The following is a 19,854-nucleotide window of genomic DNA, read 5'->3' as shown; positions in this document are numbered from 1 at the left end:
GGGCTGCTATTTTCTTCACAATTACCACACATACGTGCTCTGCCGTACACATCTGCCTGCATTACCAGCGACATGCGCTGTGCCGCGCCCATCGCTTTGCAACACCACCGCTAGCATCTGATTGTGAGGCGGGTATTAATGGATTAGATCGCGGTGGAATCTGACTGCTCATAATTACACCTTCTAAGAGCGGACGGATTCTTTCGGAACCTATTGTCATTGTTACTCGCAGCTCAAAAACTGCAGCGCCATTTGCTCCAAGTACAAACAGAAGGAGCACAGGCAATGGACCTGGATTTTACGACTTGCAAATGATGAAAATTGCACGGATGGGATCTTTTGCACGTGAGGGCAATTGACGAGGTTTTAGGAAAGCTGCCACGAGCGCCACGGGACCACTCGGGGGGCGATAGTGCGCGGTATAAATATCCTTTAACATAACATAACATAACATGAGTGTGACCACCGCTGTGAGACTGGCCACTGTCTGCAGGGTGGGGCCCACTCGCCAGGATAAACCTGAAGGTAGTCCTGTTTATTTTCTTGTTTGAATTCGCGGTGTATGGAGGAAGTGCACGTGTTTGGAGTTCTATTTTTAAGACCAGATTAGCTAATTTCTAGAGAAACATAGCTGGTACAATCCCCCCTTCTTTTGGGTCTATTTTCGGCACTTCCTCCTGTCGTTTTGGGGTCCTTTCATCTTCCCAGGGTGGCTCGGGAGTGGACGGCGAGGCACGGAGAACGACTCCCGTTGCTTGTTCCCTGTGTGTATTTTAGGGGCAGGAATGCACATACAGGCGATATATTAAAAAAAAAAACTGCGGCCCGTCACCTCTCTTTGCCCACATCCTGATTATTTGAAGGGTTATATAAAAATAAACGCACAGTTAAAATCCACACATTTAATTTAGTTTAATGGCCTCACGAGCGTTTATTCGTGTGAAAGGCTCAAAATCTAAAAATAGGGCAAGGCGCTGCACTAATGAAAATAAACAGCACGGAAGCTGCCGCACAAAAGACGCTTGATTAACCCGTTGAAATTAGACATGTGCAGAATTTGGGACACGTTTAGCAGAAATGTGATCGTTTGATTTGCCCCCCTGCCTTCTCCCCTCGCCCACAAACACAATGCTGGCCTTAAATCTGCCGTGCTCTGCAAACCAGGTCTGTTGAGTCCCCCTTCTTTGCCATGCTATAGCTCAGTGTGTGTTGCTGGAAGAATTCGCAAGTTCCGTTTAGGGCGAGGTCTACTGCGTGACGAACTGAGGCGGCTGATAAAAAGTGGGGTTCACGATGGCCCAGATTTATTTGAGCTTTTCTGCATAGACTGCTGGCTACTGAAGAGGGTCACACGCATACCTGCCTACATTGGAAAATCACAATTTGTGAGATTTATGCGCCGCCCACAGTCACACAAAACTCCGCCCATTTTCACATGACTCCGCCCACATTTCAAAAAGGAAAACTCTGTTGTAATTTGAAGTGATGTCAGAAATTTGCAGTTCAAATTGAAATATGAATATTTCATTAAATTGCCTTTTCACAACCAACCAAATTGTATTCGCCTTCCATAAAATCAACACGTTAAAATGTGCACATGTAAATCCAAGAACCAATACAAAAGTTGTCCCTGAATTTTGCAGTACGGAAATTGGACATTTCACCTTAGTTGTTTTCATCAGGTTATGTAGTCCAGTGGTGAGTTGTCCAGCCTGTAAACCTGATGGCTGTGGTTCAATGGGGCTGAGTCCACCCTAACCTGGGCAAAAAGAACGAAAGCGATAGAAACGCGTTATTTTGCTTCACCTGCATTCTTTTTGGCAATGTGCTGGAAGCGTTGGAGTCATTGCTGCAGAGACAAAGCCACACTCAGGCACGGAGTCCACAGCGGCACAGTCCTGCAAGCATAACAAAAAAAAAAGTCATCTGTGAAAGCTGTCCCCCCACCAAAATTCCTGCGATTCCAGGGTCTTTCACGGAGACCCGGAGAAATGGTTAAAATTCTTGAGTCCCTGGGAAAAATCTGGAGGTTAGGCTACAGGTATGGTCACACGGTCCTCCGTGTATGATGGCCCCTCTTAGAAACATGACATGGGTACTTATCTCCACAGACGGCTGCAACGGGCCGTCTGGTGGCCAGCCTCCCACGGGTCAGGCCTCTTTTCTGCTGCATGTTATTGTGCAGGAGAAAAATGCAGCGTTGCATCTCACAGCGACTTCCTGAGCCCGGATTCTAGGTTTGTGCCCTGATTGTGCAGGTGCGTCCACATCAGGGGCGCCCCCATACACTTTTCATAGGGTTGGCCTGATGAGTTCACTGGAAATCTTGGGGTGGCACACCAAAACAAACACGTAACTGGCAAGCAGGCTGGTGGGGTCGCCAGCATTATTATACGGGTGGTTGTGGTCCCCCTTGGCCACCCTCTGGTAGCGCCTCTGGTCCACATTAGCTCCCTGCCATGCCAGCTCTGGGGAGGTGGTGGGGCAGTACGGTTTGGGGGGAGGGAGCGGGGGCATTTTTTTAAGGCCAGCCATGAACACATAAATGTGCAACCTTTGTGTTTTGAGGTTCAACCAGAACAATTGTGGAGGTTGAATCTCGACTGGGGTTTACGATAAAAGTGTGTAGCTTGCTACACAGGTTGAGCCCTTTCAAGTGGTAGACGGGTCTACGCAGAGTAGTTTGGGTATAACATGAATCACCCCGAAGATCGTTGTCCCATGAACGTTAGAACTTTTCCCGCAATAAGAGGTTGAACACATAGTTCTTAATCAGTAACATGTCATGCAAAGGATGGGATGCAGAGTAACTCTTACACTAAATAATCAGACCGACCCAGGAAGTTGTCAAAGTCTCATTTGACTGCTTTAATATCAATTGTCTAAAACAGGGAGTTACAACGGACATCGACGGATGTTCGCTGGAGCGCTCAACGCAATTCAGTTAAAAATACACTTAAGTACTAAAAATTCATCATAAGTGATGTCATACTACATGGCAAATATAAAAAACATACGCTGGGTTGTAATAGGCTTGAAGGGAACATCTAAGTATACTTTTTTTTATAAGGGACTGGGTTGTGATTGGGTCTCTAGAGTCAGATGGACAACTTATGCCCACCCCTAGTGCAAGTCATCTTCAACAGTTATTAAGTACACAGAATACTATTGGCTCTTAAACTATAAGGCCCTTCGTTATATGGCCCTCTATAATTGGTTGGCATGCTCGTGCCATGTCTGGTACATTTGGTTCCTTAGCAGCACATAAACTCATATCCAGGAGGTGGACATGACTTTGCTGCCCACCCAATTAGCCCCTCATCTGTCATCGCCATGCCTTCTGCCATTAAGACTGTCTTTGAACTTGGCCCTGCAGTAGATTATCTTCTCTTGGTAATAAATGAGAGTACAGGCACACGCTTATCACATTTCTGGTCTGCAGGACCAACTCATATATCCATCTTTGGCTCACGTGACAGGAAACCGTATTTTGGCCTGTTTTGCAGTAATTAATGGTCTTGAATTAATAAACTTGCCACTTATGGTGGTCCTTCTTTGCACCTTAACACAGGATGATTCAATGTCTCACAGTTTCTGTTCTTCATGGATAGATAACCAGTTCTTGGCTGCTTCTGCTTTGATACCAGGCCAAACAGCTTCACCCTTCAAGTCCGCGAACTCCAGCTAATTCTTTGCTGAGACACACACAGCTCTCGATCCTTCTTTCTCCATGGGTTTGAACTTACTATCATTGTGACACTGATGTCCAGAAAGTATACAATGGCGGCTTCACCTGCAGTCTATTCACTACATATAGCTAGCTTCTAGGATTACTTAGTCTACTTTTGTTGCTGCGTCTGTACATTAATTGAACGGTTTGCATTTTCTTCAGTGTGTCGCACACACATGCAATCTTCTTTTCTGCATAAGGATGTTCACACTATTCCTTATTTCGTCATCAGTTTCTAAAAGGTCCATACATCTTCTTCTTATCTTCTTAGTGCGTCACTCTCACTTCTTGTGATGTCACCAGCTTCTCTTTCTCTTGTTTTCACGTTCCTTTGGGGACCTCTTCCAAGAGTTTGTCATCTCTTCCGGCATGTATCTGATATGGCTTTCTTAATGGATACCTTTTCTCAAATACTCGTCACGGTATGGTCACAACTACTGGCGTTAAGCATGGTGCAGTTTCAGGCTTCCAACATACAGACAGTAGGGGGGTGGGACTTCCTGCAGAGGCATTTGGCTGCTCCTCTACAAGGTGGAGGTTCCCACAGGGAGCCACAGCTAGGGCCCTGCAAGCGAGAGACAGCTGATCCCACAGAGCCCTGTAACAGGCAGCAGTGGCCTACGGAGTCCTGGAAGGCTCCTGCAGTGCAGTGGAAATGGTGATGCTTGTCTGTAGAGGATTTGTAAAGCAAGGCCCCTGCCATGAAGAAATAGATGCTGCAGCCAGGGAACACACAGAGGGTGCTCATTCTCAGCAATTTCCACCAAAAATACAATTATATACTTCTTTATGTGTCAGAATGACTTCCTGCTACGTGACAATAGTGAAAAACCTATCAAGGGTTTGGATTGGTTAAGGGACACATCTGGATATACAATCATATAGGAGCTAAGTTTGTTATTGGCTGTCAAATATCAGGGGAACTACCTACGACTACCTCTTCATATGTGTAATTTAAGAAAAATTCAGGTACACAGTGTTTCATTGTTTTCTCAAGCTTTAAGGTCCTTTGTTGTCCAGACTAATACACTTGGTTTAGCACGCTTGTGCCATGTCTGGAACATTTGGTTCAATTAGCAGCATGTAAGCCAAGACCCAGGTGCAAGTAGATAGGACATGAGGCTGCCCACCACCCAATTAGCCCTACATCTGTCATCGTCCATGCATTCTGCTTTTGTACTTGGCCTTGCAGAGTATGCTCCTCATTGGAAGGCATGGGAGTGAGGGCACTCGCTATCTTGTCTGGAACTCCACGCTCAAGCCATATTTCGTTCTCGACTCACTTGACAAAAGACCACAATCTGTCCATTCTGGAAGCTTTTAAATGTTTTAAATGAATTAAGACTTGGCATCCATTATGTTCATTCTTGCACACTAACGTGAGAGGATTCATCCTACGCACACACTTTCTTCTTCAGCGTAGAGAGCTGACCTCGACTGCTCAGTTCTTGACTTCAGGACAGACATTCTCCCAATGCAGATCCAATAAACTGCTGTTCTACTGTGACACAGCGTTCCATTTTCTCTTCATGATTCTTTGGCTTATTATTTCATGCTACCAATGTCCATTTTCTGTACAATGGCGGCTCCGCCTACATTCTATTCGCTACTTGTAGCTAGCCTGTACGATGGCTTGATCTATCGTGCGTTTCAGCGTATGTACATTCTTTATACTTCTGATTTCAGAAGCGCTCTCTAACGTGTAATCTTCTTCTGTTACACTTTTAAGGTTCACTTGATTCTTTACTTCGTCAATTCCCCTCTAGGATTCATGCATTGTCTTCATTCAGTATTTCAGGACTTTGTGCACACTTGCTTATGATGTCATCAGTCCATGTTCTTAGCTCTTTCTCATATTCCTTCAAGAATTTCCTCTTGCAGGCTGACATCAACTCGAGGGTACGTTCAGTATGGTTGTCTTAATGGATACCGTCTTCCAAATATTCACTGCAGTATTGGTACAATAGCTGGTGCTATACAGGGCACGGTCTCATGTCTCCAATAAAGTGGAAGTAGGGGGTAGGATCACCTGCGGATGTGTATGTCTGCTCCTCTACAGGACTGTCTCTTGATTCTGGGGGAACTCTGTAGAAAAAGGACTATCTCTTGAGTCTGGGCTGGAGTTCATCAATGGAGGACTGTCTCTTGATTCTGGGCTGGAGTTCATCAATGGAGGACTGTCTCTTTATTCTAGGGGAACTCTATCGATAGGGGACTGTCTCTTGATACTGGGGTGGAATTCACCGATACAGGACTGTCTCTTGATTTTGGGTTGGGGTTCATCGATGGAGGACTCTCTCTTGATACTGTGGTGGAATCCATCGATAGAGGACTGTGTGTGTCTTGATTCTGGGGTGGAATCCGTCAATAGAACACTGTCTCTTGATTCTGGGGTGGAGTTCATCGATGGAGGACTGTCTCTTGATTCTCGGGTGGAGTTCATCGATAGAGGACTGTCTCTTGATTCTGGGGTGGAGTTGGTCGATAGAGGACTATCTCTTGATTCTGAGATGAAGTCTGTCCATAGAGGACTGTCTCTTGAATCTGAGATGAAGTCCGTCCATAGAGGACTGTCTCTTGATTCTGGGATGTAGACGCTTAATATCCTAGTATTCTTGATTCTGCAGTTACGTCCCTCAGATAATGATCCTTTGACTCTCTGCGGAGTCGCTCAGATGATGATGCTTTGACTCTGCGTGGAGTCGCTCAGATGATGATGCTTTGACTCTGTGTGGAGTCGCTCAGATAATGATGCTTTGACTCAGTGTGGAGTTGCTTAGATGATGATGCTTGGACTCCGGGTGGAGTTGCTCAAATAATGATTCTTTGATTCTGCGTGGAGTCGCTCAGATGATGATGCGTTGACTCTGTGCGGAGTTGCTCAGATGATGATGCTTTGACTCTGCGTGGAATCACTCAGATGATGATGGTTTGCCTCAGCGTGGAGTCGCTCAGATGATAATGCTTTGACGCCGCGTGGAATCGCTCAGATAATGATGCTTTGGCTCAGCATTGTGTCGCTCAGATAATGATGCTTTGACAATGCTTGGAATCGGTCAGATGATGATGCTTTGACTCTGCGTGGAGTCTCTCAGATGATAATGCATTGACGCCGCATGGAATTGCTCAAATATTGATGCTTTGGCTCAGCGTGGAGCTGCTCAGATAATGATGCTTTGACACTGCTTGGAATCGGTCAGATGATGATGCTTTGACTCTGCGTGGAATCACTCAGATGATGATGCATTGCCTCAGCGTGGAGTCGCTCAAATGATAATGCATTGACGCTGTGTGGAATCGCTCAGATAATGATGCTTTGGCTCAGCATGGAGTCGCTCAGATAATTATGCTTTGACACTGCTTGGAATCGGTCAGATGATGATGCTTTGACTCTGCGTGGAATCACTCAGATGATGATGCATTGCCTCAGCGTGGAGTCGCTCAAATGATGATGCATTGACGCTGTGTGGAATCGCTCAGATAATGATGCTTTGGCTCAGCGTGGAGTCGCTCAGATAATTATGCTTTGACACTGCTTGGAACCGGTCAGATGATGATGCTTTGCGTCAGCGTGGAGTCACTCAGATGATGATGCATTGACCCTGCATGGAATCGCTCAAATAATGATGCTTTGACTCTGCATGGAATCACTCAAATGATGATGCTTCGCCTCCGCGTGGAGTCGCTCAGATGATAATGCATTTACCCTGCGTGGAATCGCTCAGATAATGATGCTTTGACCTTGCGTGGAGTCGCTCAGATAATGATGCTTTGGCTCACCGTGGAGTCGCTCAGATGATGATTCATTGACCCTGCATGGAATCGCTCAGATAATGATGCTTTGGATCTGCGTGGTCGCTCAGATAATGAAGCTTTGTCTCTGCGTGGAGTCGTTCAGATAATGATGCTTTGGTAAAGCGTGGATTCGCTCACATGACGATGCATTGACCCTCAGTGGAATCGCTCAGATAATGATGCTTTGGCTCTGCGTGGAGTCGCTCAGATAATGATGCTTTGGCTCTGCATGGAATCGCTCAGATAATGATGATTTGGCTCAGCGTGGAGTCGCTCAGATGATGATGCATTGACCCTGCGTGGAATCGCTCAGATAATGATGCTTTGGCTCTGCATGGAGTCGCTCAGATAATGATGCTTTGGCTATGCATGGAATCGCTCAGATAATGATGCTATGGCTCAGCGTGGAGTCGCTCAGATGATGATGCATTGACTCTGTGTGGAATCGCTCAGATAATAATGCTTTGGCTCAGTGTGGAGTCACTCAGATAATGATGCTTTGGCTCTGAGTGGAATCGCTCAGATAATGGTGCTTTGGGTCAGCGTGGAGTCGCTCAGATAATGATGCTTTGGCTCTGCGTGGAGTTGCTCAGATAATGATGCTTTGACTATGCGTGGAGTTGCTCAGATGATGATGCTTTGACTCTGTGAGGAGTCGCTCAGATGATGATGCTTTGACTCGGCGTGGAGTCGCTCAGATAATGATGCTTTGACTCTTTGTGGAATCACTCAGATGATGATGCTTTGACTCAGCGTGGAGTCGCTCAGATGATAATGCATTGACCCTGCGTGGAATCGCTCAGATAACGATGCTTTGGCTCTGTGTGGTCGCTCAGATAATGATGCTTTGGCTCTGCGTGGAGTCGCTCAGATAATGATGCTTTCGCTCTGCGTGGAATTGCTCAGATAATGATGCTTTGGCTCAGCGTGGAGCGCTCAGTTGATGAATCATTGACTCTGTGTGGAATCGCTAAGATAATGATGCTTTGGCTCAGCGTGGAATCGCTCAGATAATTATGGATTGGCTCAGCGTGGAGTTGCTCAGATAATTATACTTTGGCTCAGTGTGATGTTGCTCAGATAATTATGATTTGGCGGCTCTGCGTAGAGTCGCTCAGATAATGATGCTTTGACTCTGTGTGGAGTCGCTCAGATGACGATGCTTTGACTGTGTGTGGAGTCGCTCAGATGATGATAGATAATGATGCTTTGACTCTGCGTGGAGTCGCTCAGATAATGATGCTTTGGCTCAGCGTGGAGTCGCTCAGATGACTCTGTGTGGAATCGCTCAGATAATGATGCTTTGGCTCAGCGTGGAGTCGCTCAGATGATGATGCTTTGACTCTGTGTGGAGTCACTCAGATGATGATGTTTTGACTTTGTGTGGAGTCACTCAGATGATGATGCTTTGGCTCTGTGTGGAGTCGCTCAGATAATGATGCTTTGACTCTCTATGGAATCACTCAGATGATGATGATTTGACTCAGCGTGGAGTCGCTCAGATGATAATGCATTGACCCCGCGTGGAATCGCTCAGATAATGATTCTTTGGCTCTGCTTGGTCGCTCAGATAGTGATGCTTTGTCTCTCCTTGGAGTCACTCAGATAATGAAGCTTTGGCTATGTGTGGAATCGCTCAGATAATGATGCTTTGGCTCAGCGTGGAGTAGCTCAGATGATGATGCCTTGACTCTGTGTGGAATTGCTCAGATAATGATGCTTTGGCTAAGCATGGAATCACTCAGATAATGATGCTTTGGCTCTGCGTGGAGTCCCTCAGATAATGATGCTTTGGCTCTGGGTGGAGTCGCTCAGATAATTATGCTTTGACCCTGCGTGGAGTCGCTCAGATAATGATGCTTTGGCTCAGCATGGAGTCGCTCAGGTGATGATGCTTTGGCTCAGCGTGGAATCGCTCAGATGATAATGCATTGACCCTGCGTGAAATCGCTCAGATAATGATGCTTTGGCTCTGCATGGTCACTCAGATAATGATGCTTTGGCTCAGCGTGGAGTCGCTCAGATAATTATACTTTGGCTCAGCGTGGAGTCGCTCAGATAATGATGCTTTGGCTCTGCGTGGAGTCGCTCATATAATGATGTTTTGACTCTGCGTGGAATTGCTCAGATAATGATGCTTTGGCTCAGCGTGGAGCGCTCAGTTGATGATGCATTGACTCTGTGTGGAATCGCTAAGATAATGATGCTTTGGCTCAGCGTGGAATCGCTCAGATAATGATGCTTTGGCTCTGCATGGAGTCGCTCAGATAATGATGCTTTGGCTATGCATGGAATCGCTCAGATAATGATGCTATGGCTCAGCGTGGAGTCGCTCAGATGATGATGCATTGACTCTGTGTGGAATCGCTCAGATAATAATGCTTTGGCTCAGCGTGGAGTCACTCAGATAATGATGCTTTGGCTCTGAGTGGAATCGCTCAGATAATGGTGCTTTGGGTCAGCGTGGAGTCGCTCAGATAATGATGCTTTGGCTCTGCGTGGAGTTGCTCAGATAATGATGCTTTGACTATGCGTGGAGTCGCTCAGATGATGATGCTTTGACTCGGCGTGGAGTCGCTCAGATAATGATGCTTTGACTCTTTGTGGAATCACTCAGATGATGATGCTTTGACTCAGCGTGGAGTCGCTCAGATGATAATGCATTGACCCTGCGTGGAATCGCTCAGATAATGATGTTTTGGCTCTGTGTGGTCGCTCAGATAATGATGCTTTGGCTCTGCGTGGAGTCGCTCAGATAATGATGCTTTGGCTCTGCGTGGAATTGCTCAGATAATGATGCTTTGGCTCAGCGTGGAGCGCTCAGTTGATGAATCATTGACTCTGTGTGGAATCGCTAAGATAATGATGCTTTGGCTCAGCGTGGAATCGCTCAGATAATGATGGATTGGCTCAGCGTGGAGTCGCTCAGATAATGATACTTTGGCTCAGTGTGATGTTGCTCAGATAATTATGATTTGGCGGCTCTGCGTGGAGTCGCTCAGATAATGATGCTTTGACTCTGTGTGGAGTCGCTCAGATGACGATGCTTTGACTGTGTGTGGAGTCGCTCAGATGATGATAGATAATGATGCTTTGACTCTGCGTGGAGTCGCTCAGATAATGATGCTTTGGCTCAGCGTGGAGTCGCTCAGATGACTCTGTGTGGAATCGCTCATATAATGATGCTTTGGCTCAGCGTGGAGTCGCTCAGATGATGATGCTTTGACTCTGTGTGGAGTCACTCAGATGATGATGTTTTGACTTTGTGTGGAGTCACTCAGATGATGATGCTTTGGCTCTGTGTGGAGTCGCTCAGATAATGATGCTTTGGCCCTCATTACGACCCTGGCGGAAAGTGACTGACCGGACCGCAACAGCGTAAATAGCGTTTCCGCCATTGCACGAAGGAGCAAAGTGCGGCCAATCACGACCCATCGGGCACGAGCATTACGCCATGGCGGAATCCGAAAGGCTGCGATGGCGGAAATGACCCCAAAACGGCCCTTACCGCCGCCGTACGCTGCACCAGGTGCAATACCGCCACCCATCTTAGCGGTCACCGTAATGAGCGGTCACCGTAACGAGCGTGCACCGCAAATTACGGCCACCGTAAATATACGGAAACGGAAGTAAAAGCATGTGGCCGGAACGGGAAACAGCACGCCGCACAACTATAAAAACCGAATCCCAACACAACCATAAAAAATCCGACCCTGACACACATCCCAACCCGTTAGCAACCCCAGTTAAAAAAATAAATATGGGAAAGGTAGCCAAGAAAGCGTGTGACCGCAAGCGGCAGGTACACTTCTCCCGAGAGGAACTGACCGTGCTCACCGAGACCCTACAGGAAAATTCCGCCGTCGTCTTCTCCAGTCAAATGACCAGGACGGCCCTTGCCAACAAGAAGGCCATATGGGCCCTGGTGGCACAGCGCGTAAGTGCGGTGGGGACAACACCCCGCACGCCACAGCAATGTCGCAAGCGGTGGGACGACCTGCGGATCCGCGTACGCAGCATACTTTCTGCGAACAGGAACATCGCCACAGCTACCGGGGGGGGTTCAGAGTCGCCCATCAAGTTGACCCCCTGGGAGGAAATCTGCGCCTCCACCATAGGAATGGAGAGCATAGAGGGAGTCGGAGGGATGGAGAAAGGAGTGCCGACATCCGGAGAATCAGGTAGGTTGGCCAAGAGAAACAATGCGAAATCCACAAACCACGAACATGTGCAGTACCATGTGACCCCATAGTGCAATACATACTTAGCCCTGACAGCGCCCTCTAAAAGTCAGAATGAACAAACAAATCAATCAAGAAGCCATAAACAACCCCTACATGTGCAGCATGCACCCCCTAACTGCAGGCAGCCAAATGAATGCATCCTCAATCCACACGAAAATGAGACCACCTCCAAGGCCCAGTCCCAAATCAGCCTCATGTACCACCCCAATGCATTTGATACGTTGCCATTCCAAATCCGACAGACCCATAACTAACGCTCGCCCCTCTTTACTCCACCACAGGGTCCGATACCAACGACGAGCTGCAGGACACCCCTACCAGCACGCCTGCAAAGAGGGCCAGGACCAACGTCCCAAGAGCCTCCACCTCAGGTGCAAGGATCAAGACACGGCAGCAGCAGGAATCAAGTGGCAGCACACTGGAGGGGACTGCAACAGGCACCCCAGCAGCCAGCAAGTCCACAACCCCAGCACCACAGGTCCCCCCAAAGAACGTATCTGATGGCACTGCCTCTGGTGGTAGCAGCACCATAGGTGACACAGCTGTCATGCCAGCATGCTCCGACACGGAAAACAGTGCTGGCGACGTAGGTACCATCCATGACCTTTCCCAATCCCCCTGCATGTTCCATCCCCTACACCATGACGAAACCACGCAGGGGCACCCTGAAGACGACGACTGGCCAACCCCCACAAGTCCTGTGCCAAGGCAACATGTGTTGAGCAGCCCCCCTGTCACACCACCGCAAATGTCCATGGCCCAGCAGAGGCAACAGTCCCTCGACCTGCTGATCGAGCAACAGCAGGAAGCGTCCACGCTACTCAAGGACCATGCAAATGAATGCGGGGGTTCCAGGGCAGCCATGGAAACATCCACCGAGACACTCAGGGCACAAATAGAGAAAAGTAGTGAGAGCCTCAGGGGAGAAATGGAGAGAAGCACCGAGAGCCTGAGAGCACAAATGGAGAAAAGCACCGAGAGCCTGAGAGCACAAATGGAGAAAAGCACCGAGAGCCTGAGGGGGGAACTGCATGCGACGTCCAAAGACGTTTGTGCTGAACTTGCTGCTGTGCGCCGTGTGCTCTCGGAGCTCTCACAAACCCTCAGAGACATGCATGGACGCGAGCAGGCAGAGACCTCATCCGTGGCAAGTTCCGTCCAGGGCAGCCCCCAACGCAGATCTGGCAGGAACCTGCGCTCCACGGGCAGGGGTGCCCCTGATACCCGTAGAGGGGGCTTGCAATAGCGTCTACCCACGGACAGCATGCATATTTGGACACTGGTGTTGGGGGGGGAGTTAGTAGGGTGGAGGGGGTGTGTTGGGCTTCACTGGGTGGCGGGTCCATAGGGTGTATAAATCAAATCACATTAACAATACAGCACCTCATTATCATCCAATGACATGTGTGGACATTGATATTTGCGTACGAGGCCTTCATAGGCGTACAGTCCACAATGTGCCTGTACTACACACACACAGTGCCACAGGTCCCCTTTCCGTGTAATAGGCACCATGCGTGGTTGCTAGAAGCATGCATCTATGATGCTCTGTCGGATTGCACGTGCATCCTGTGCCTCATGGACTCCTTGAGGTGCCTCCACATCCCCACCCTCATCATCATCATCATCTTCAGGTGCATGCAGTACAGCGTCAGGGGGCATGGGCACATTTCTACGTACGCACATGTTGTGCAGCATGACACATGCCATGACCATCTTAGAAACCTTCTCATGGCTGTATATGAGTGCCCCGCCAGACCTGCTGAGGCTGCGGAAACGAGCCTTCAGTAGGCCGAATGCCTGTTCAATGACCACACGGGTACGTGAGTGGGCATGGTTGTAGTCCTCCTCATGCTCGTTCTGTGGGTTCCGGATTGGTGTAAGGAGCCATCTCTTCAGTGGATACCCGGCATCACCTGTATGAGACGAATAAAGGGTGTCAGTGGAATGATAGTGCTAAGTAGCCCCCCCCCCCCCTGCAAGGTCATTGACGCATCAAATGGGCCACGATGTCATGCATGGAATGAGACTCACCGAGTAGCCAGGATCTGTGCCCTGCGTGTCGCTCCATGTAGCGTGGTATTCTTGTGTTCCTCAGGACCATAGAATCATGGGTAGATCCTGGAAATCTGGCACAACAATGCGTAAATATCTTGTTGGAGTCACACACCATTTGCACATTGATTGAATGAAATTGTTTCCGGTTGCGGTACTGGACCTCCATGGCATGTGGGACAACCAATTCAACATGGGTGCAGTCGATGGCACCAATGCAACCCGGGATGCCGCCAAGTGCATGGAATCCCACTTTAGCGTTGGTAATCTCCTGGTACGTGCGTGGTAGTGTGATGTGGTCGTCGGCGTGCTTCAGGAGGGCATTGTGCACTTGGAAGAGTGTCCGTGAGAACAGTGGCTGTGAAATGCCATGCAACTGTCCCACTGTGTGCTGGTAGGTGCCTGTGGCCAGGAAGTGGAGTGCAGACACCACCTTCAGTAGGGGTGGGATGGCGGTTGGGCTATCTATCATGCTCACGAGGTCAGCATGTGTCATGTCCACAATGGCGATTATGGTGTCCCGGTCCAAACGGTAGAGGGTGTGGATCTGCTCAGCAGTGAGGTTGAACGGATCGGCTCGGAGGCGTGGGATTGCGGGCCGCCTGCGTGGTGGTAGTGGCAGTGCTTGTGGGCCTTGCTGACCCTGCCTTGCCCTCCTCCTCCTCCTTCTCCTCCGTCTCCCCTGTGCGCCCGGTTGTTGTACCTGTTGTTGTTCGTCGTCTTCTTGTAGTTGTAGCACTTGCAGTGCTATCTGGTACCCCAGGCCCAACATCGCTAGTCCTGCCGGTAGCATTTTGGAGTGGGAGTGGTTGTGGGAGGGGTTTGGGTCTGCAATATATGTGCTGTCGGCCTGTATGGCCTCCACCTGTGCTGATTGAATGAATCTGTGGCAGATGCAATCCCTTCTGGTCGAGCACGTCCCGCACGTAAGGCTGCATTTGGCCGCATGGCATCTTGGGATTTGAATCATGTATCTAATCCCGATGGCAGTGTGATGTACTTTGACTGATCTTCATGCTATGCTCCCATTGTTACACATGCTATGATTGCAGCCGCTTACATACCTGTGAAGAGTCAGTGGTATGTAGGGCTCGATCGATGGGCGACCCTCATGCAGCACAGTAACGTAATTCACCGACGGGCGTGGCGTACCATTTGTGATTGCAGCCAGTTAGCATCATGACACACAGCCGCACTACATTGATGTAATTGTGAATGCAAGCGTTCACAGAAGCCTTTTCGACGTAATGTTGCAAGTGAGGAATTCGAAGGCCAGCATTTTGGGTTTTGAAGTAGCGGCGAGGATACGCCCACAGGTCTGGCTGGAAATGTAACGTTCTATTGTAGAATGTCCTTGGGACATGGCCCATAACGAGCAGGCAATGAATGATATGAATTGAATGGGATGCGCAATAGCGTAGTGGACGATGAGGCAGGACGTTCCCAAATCCATCTTGCTTCACAACACTACAGATCCGGCCAGGGGCACAGTGGTTTTTGGCGGACTGCATTACGCACAGACGCGATGGAAGTTTCACATATTATGTGAGTGAATATTCATGCGTTTTCATTGCGGGATGAGGGAATGATGTGTGGATGCATGGACTGATGAATCCGTTTAGGGTCTGCCATGTACATGGGTTTTTTGGTTCACTCCCCTTCCCCTGCGTTATGTGATGCAAGGCTGCCATAGTGGGACATACGTCTATCTGCCCTTGTCGGATCCTCCCTGTCTCGACGCGCCTTCATACACTTGTGTCTAGGCACGTTACTAATCCCATGTCATGGGTTCTATCTTGACGGACGCATGCACAGTAACCGACGTTGCCAATGGTGTATTTAGCTCGATTGGTTTCGTTGTGATTCGATACTGATTTAGGGGTGTGTATATTCCTTTGGAGTGGGCTAGCATGCATATGGGTGTGGATTTGGTGTGTTGAATGAAGATTGTAATGCATCATGAGTCCCGTAATGCAATCGGTTGATTTGTGTTTCTTTTGGGTGACAGGTATCTCCTGCCCTATTGCAGATGCCATCTCTACGCCACTCCTCCAGATGGTTTTTACTCTCGACTCCTGCAGCTTCGGGTGAATCAGTGGAGCACCATTTCGATCATATGGGACGATCGCCAATGGGCCACATGCCCTTACGCTGTACTGGTGGCTAGGTGCAACATTTCGGCCTTTCAGCTCGACTAGTGCCTGCCTCATGGGACGGGCCTGCGGTTCTTGCCGCTTCCATGTTGCCTTTTGGAACGTTGATGTAAGCCCTGTGTGCCATGATGGTACAGGGCGTCACACAAGTGGAAGCCGGTCAATTATTGCAGATGCAGCCCTCGGTGATGATGGTTGTTTTGGTGGTATTTTGCAAATTGCTGTGGGGCCTTTGTCATTTGGATGTGCATTTAAATTGTATTCCGATATTTGTCGTGTTGCGTTGTTCTTTGCAGGTGATGTGGCGATTTTCGCTTTGTGGCGGTATGTATTGCGTGATGATCTGCATTGTGTTCCGCCTTCTGAGTTGAGTTGTGTGGTACAGTACTGGCCGCGTTTGCCTACGTAGCACAGTATGGTCACGGATAGAGGCTGCCATTGTGACTGTTTACATGATGTGCTGTTCAGGGGCGGGGGATTGGCTTTTGGCCGACTGGTGCCTGTCAGCCAGGTCGATTGGTGGAATGATGGGTTGTTCAGAATGTGGCTGGTCACAGGTGACTGTGTTTGCGTGCGTTTGTTGGAGGGGGACTGGGGTCATGTCCATTGGAATAGCTTCTGTATTGATGCCATCTGTGCCCTGCAGCTCCCATCGGCCCCTCTTGGGATGAGCCTGGCTGCTCAGTCACTCTGCCGACTTGTGTGGTACATGCTTCTGCTGATGGTTGGTTTGTTTACTGGCATGAGTACAGGGCTGGTGCAATCCCCCTCAGGATGCTGTTGTGGATGTTGCCTTGCGCTGGTGGCAAGCGATGGGGGACTACTGTTGTTTTGTGTCATGTGTTCTTGATTTTCATTTTGATGTGTTGTACCTTCACATGCCTGTGCTGCGTCAGTACGGCTATGGTGACATGCCGTACATGGATGCCCACTCACGGGGCGCTTTGAGCCCCTGCATGCTTTTCTACGTTGGCATGCATGGGTGAATTGTGGATTTCACTGGTTGCATAGTGTGAGTACATTGCGCATGCCAGGAGTTGTGCAATGAGGCCAGGGAGTGGAGTACAGGCACTCAGTGGGCCATTTACGGTTGGTTCGCGTTGCCGTATTTCTCGCCATGGCGGAATGGTACTTTACGACGTGCTTGATGGCGTTCAGTACATGTCCGCTAGGGTCAGAATTCGCGTACCGTTGCGCCATGGCGGTGATTCCGGTTTTGCAAGGCGCGCGTGCGCGTACTTGGTGCAGTTAGCGTTGCCGTTCACTGCGGTGTCGCTAATGGCATCGTACTTTACGGTGACGGGTCATGATCGCAACGAGCGGTGTTCGATGGCGGTATTGCATTTCCGCCATCATTTTTCCATTTCCGCAAGGGTCGTAATGAGGCCCTTTGACTCTCTATGGAATCACTCAGATGATGATGATTTGACTCAGCGTGGAGTCGCTCAGATGATAATGCATTGACCCCGCGTGGAATCGCTCAGATAATGATTCTTTGGCTCTGCTTGGTCGCTCAGATAGTGATGCTTTGTCTCTCCTTGGAGTCACTCAGATAATGAAGCTTTGGCTATGTGTGGAATCGCTCAGATAATGATGCTTTGGCTCAGCGTGGAGTAGCTCAGATGATGATGCCTTGACTCTGTGTGGAATTGCTCAGATAATGATGCTTTGGCTAAGCATGGAATCACTCAGATAATGATGCTTTGGCTCTGCGTGGAGTCCCTCAGATAATGATGCTTTGGCTCTGCGTGGAGTCGCTCAGATAATTATGCTTTGACCCTGCGTGGAGTCGCTCAGATAATGATGCTTTGGCTCAGCATTGAGTCGCTCAGGTGATGATGCTTTGGCTCAGCGTGGAATCGCTCAGATGATAATGCATTGACCCTGCGTGAAATCGCTCAGATAATGATGCTTTGGCTCTGCATGGTCACTCAGATAATGATGCTTTGGCTCAGCGTGGAGTCGCTCAGATAATTATACTTTGGCTCAGCGTGGAGTCGCTCAGATAATGATGCTTTGGCTCTGCGTGGAGTCGCTCATATAATGATGTTTTGACTCTGCGTGGAATTGCTCAGATAATTATACTTTGGCTCAGCGTGGAGTCGCTCAGATAATGATGCTTTGGCTCTGCGTGGAGTCGCTCATATAATGATGTTTTGACTCTGCGTGGAATTGCTCAGATAATGATGCTTTGGCTCAGCGTGGAGCGCTCAGTTGATGATGCATTGACTCTGTGTGGAATCGCTAAGATAATGATGCTTTGGCTCAGCGTGGAATCGCTCAGATAATGATGGATTGGCTCAGCGTGGAGTCGCTCAGATAATTATACTTTGGCTCAGTGTGATGTTGCTCAGATAATTATGATTTGGCGGCTCTGAGTGGAGTCGCTCAGATAATGATGCTTTGACTCTGTGTGGAGTCGCTCAGATGATGATGCTTTGACTGTGTGTGGAGTCGCTCAGATGATGATAGATAATGATGCTTTGACTCTGCGTGGAGTCGCTCAGATAATGATGCTTTGGCTCTGCGTGGAATCGCTCAGATAATGATGCTTTGGCTCAGCGTGGAGTCGCTCAGATGACTCTGTGTGGAATTGCTCAGATAATGATGCTTTGGCTCAGCGTGTAGTCGCTCAGATAATGATGCTTTGGCTCTGTGTGGAATCGCTCAGATAATGATGCTTTGGCTCAGCGTGGAGTTGATCAGATAATGATGCTTTGGCTCTGCGTGGAGTCGCTAAGATAATGATGCATTGACTCTGTGTGGAGTCGCTCAGATGATGATGCTTTGACTCTGTGTGGAGTCACTCAGATGATGATGTTTTGACTTTGTGTGGAGTCACTCAGATGATGATGCTTTGACTCTGCGTGGAGTCGCTCAGATAATGATGCTTTGACTCTCTATGGAATCACTCAGATGATGATGATTTGACTCAGCGTGGAGTCGCTCAGATGATAATGCATTGACCCTGCGTGGAATCGCTCAGATAATGATGCTTTGGCTCTGTGTGGTCGCTCAGATAATGATGCTTTGGCTCTGCGTGGAGTCGCTCAGATAATGATGCTTTCGCTCTGCGTGGAATTGCTCAGATAATGATGCTTTGGCTCAGCGTGGAGCGCTCAGTTGATGAATCATTGACTCTGTGTGGAATCGCTAAGATAATGATGCTTTGGCTCAGCGTGGAATCGCTCAGATAATTATGGATTGGCTCAGCGTGGAGTTGCTCAGATAATTATACTTTGGCTCAGTGTGATGTTGCTCAGATAATTATGATTTGGCGGCTCTGCGTAGAGTCGCTCAGATAATGATGCTTTGACTCTGTGTGGAGTCGCTCAGATGACGATGCTTTGACTGTGTGTGGAGTCGCTCAGATGATGATAGATAATGATGCTTTGACTCTGCGTGGAGTCGCTCAGATAATGATGCTTTGGCTCAGCGTGGAGTCGCTCAGATGACTCTGTGTGGAATCGCTCAGATAATGATGCTTTGGCTCAGCGTGGAGTCGCTCAGATGATGATGCTTTGACTCTGTGTGGAGTCACTCAGATGATGATGTTTTGACTTTGTGTGGAGTCACTCAGATGATGATGCTTTGGCTCTGTGTGGAGTCGCTCAGATAATGATGCTTTGACTCTCTATGGAATCACTCAGATGATGATGATTTGACTCAGCGTGGAGTCGCTCAGATGATAATGCATTGACCCCGCGTGGAATCGCTCAGATAATGATTCTTTGGCTCTGCTTGGTCGCTCAGATAGTGATGCTTTGTCTCTCCTTGGAGTCACTCAGATAATGAAGCTTTGGCTATGTGTGGAATCGCTCAGATAATGATGCTTTGGCTCAGCGTGGAGTAGCTCAGATGATGATGCCTTGACTCT

At 48.7% G+C, this 19,854-nt stretch overlaps 1 protein-coding gene across 1 annotated transcript in view; it reads left to right on the top strand.

The window, feature by feature from the left end:
- Positions 1–5,309: 5,309 nt before the first annotated feature.
- The window catches only part of LOC138492760 (torsin-like protein), a 243,520-nt gene continuing 228,975 nt past the window's right edge, over positions 5,310–19,854 (top strand). Inside the window, exon 1 of the mRNA XM_069620139.1 lies at positions 5,310–5,385. Coding sequence (XP_069476240.1) covers positions 5,310–5,385 — 76 coding nt within the window. The remainder of the gene's footprint in view (positions 5,386–19,854) is intronic.

The sequence above is a fragment of the Ambystoma mexicanum genome, chromosome 10 (assembly GCF_040938575.1).
Source record: "Ambystoma mexicanum isolate Mex_15411 chromosome 10, UKY_AmexF1_1, whole genome shotgun sequence".
NCBI lineage: Eukaryota > Metazoa > Chordata > Amphibia > Caudata > Ambystomatidae > Ambystoma > Ambystoma mexicanum.
Note: the sequence above shows the minus strand (reverse complement) of the source record. Positions and strands in the feature narration are given on the sequence as shown.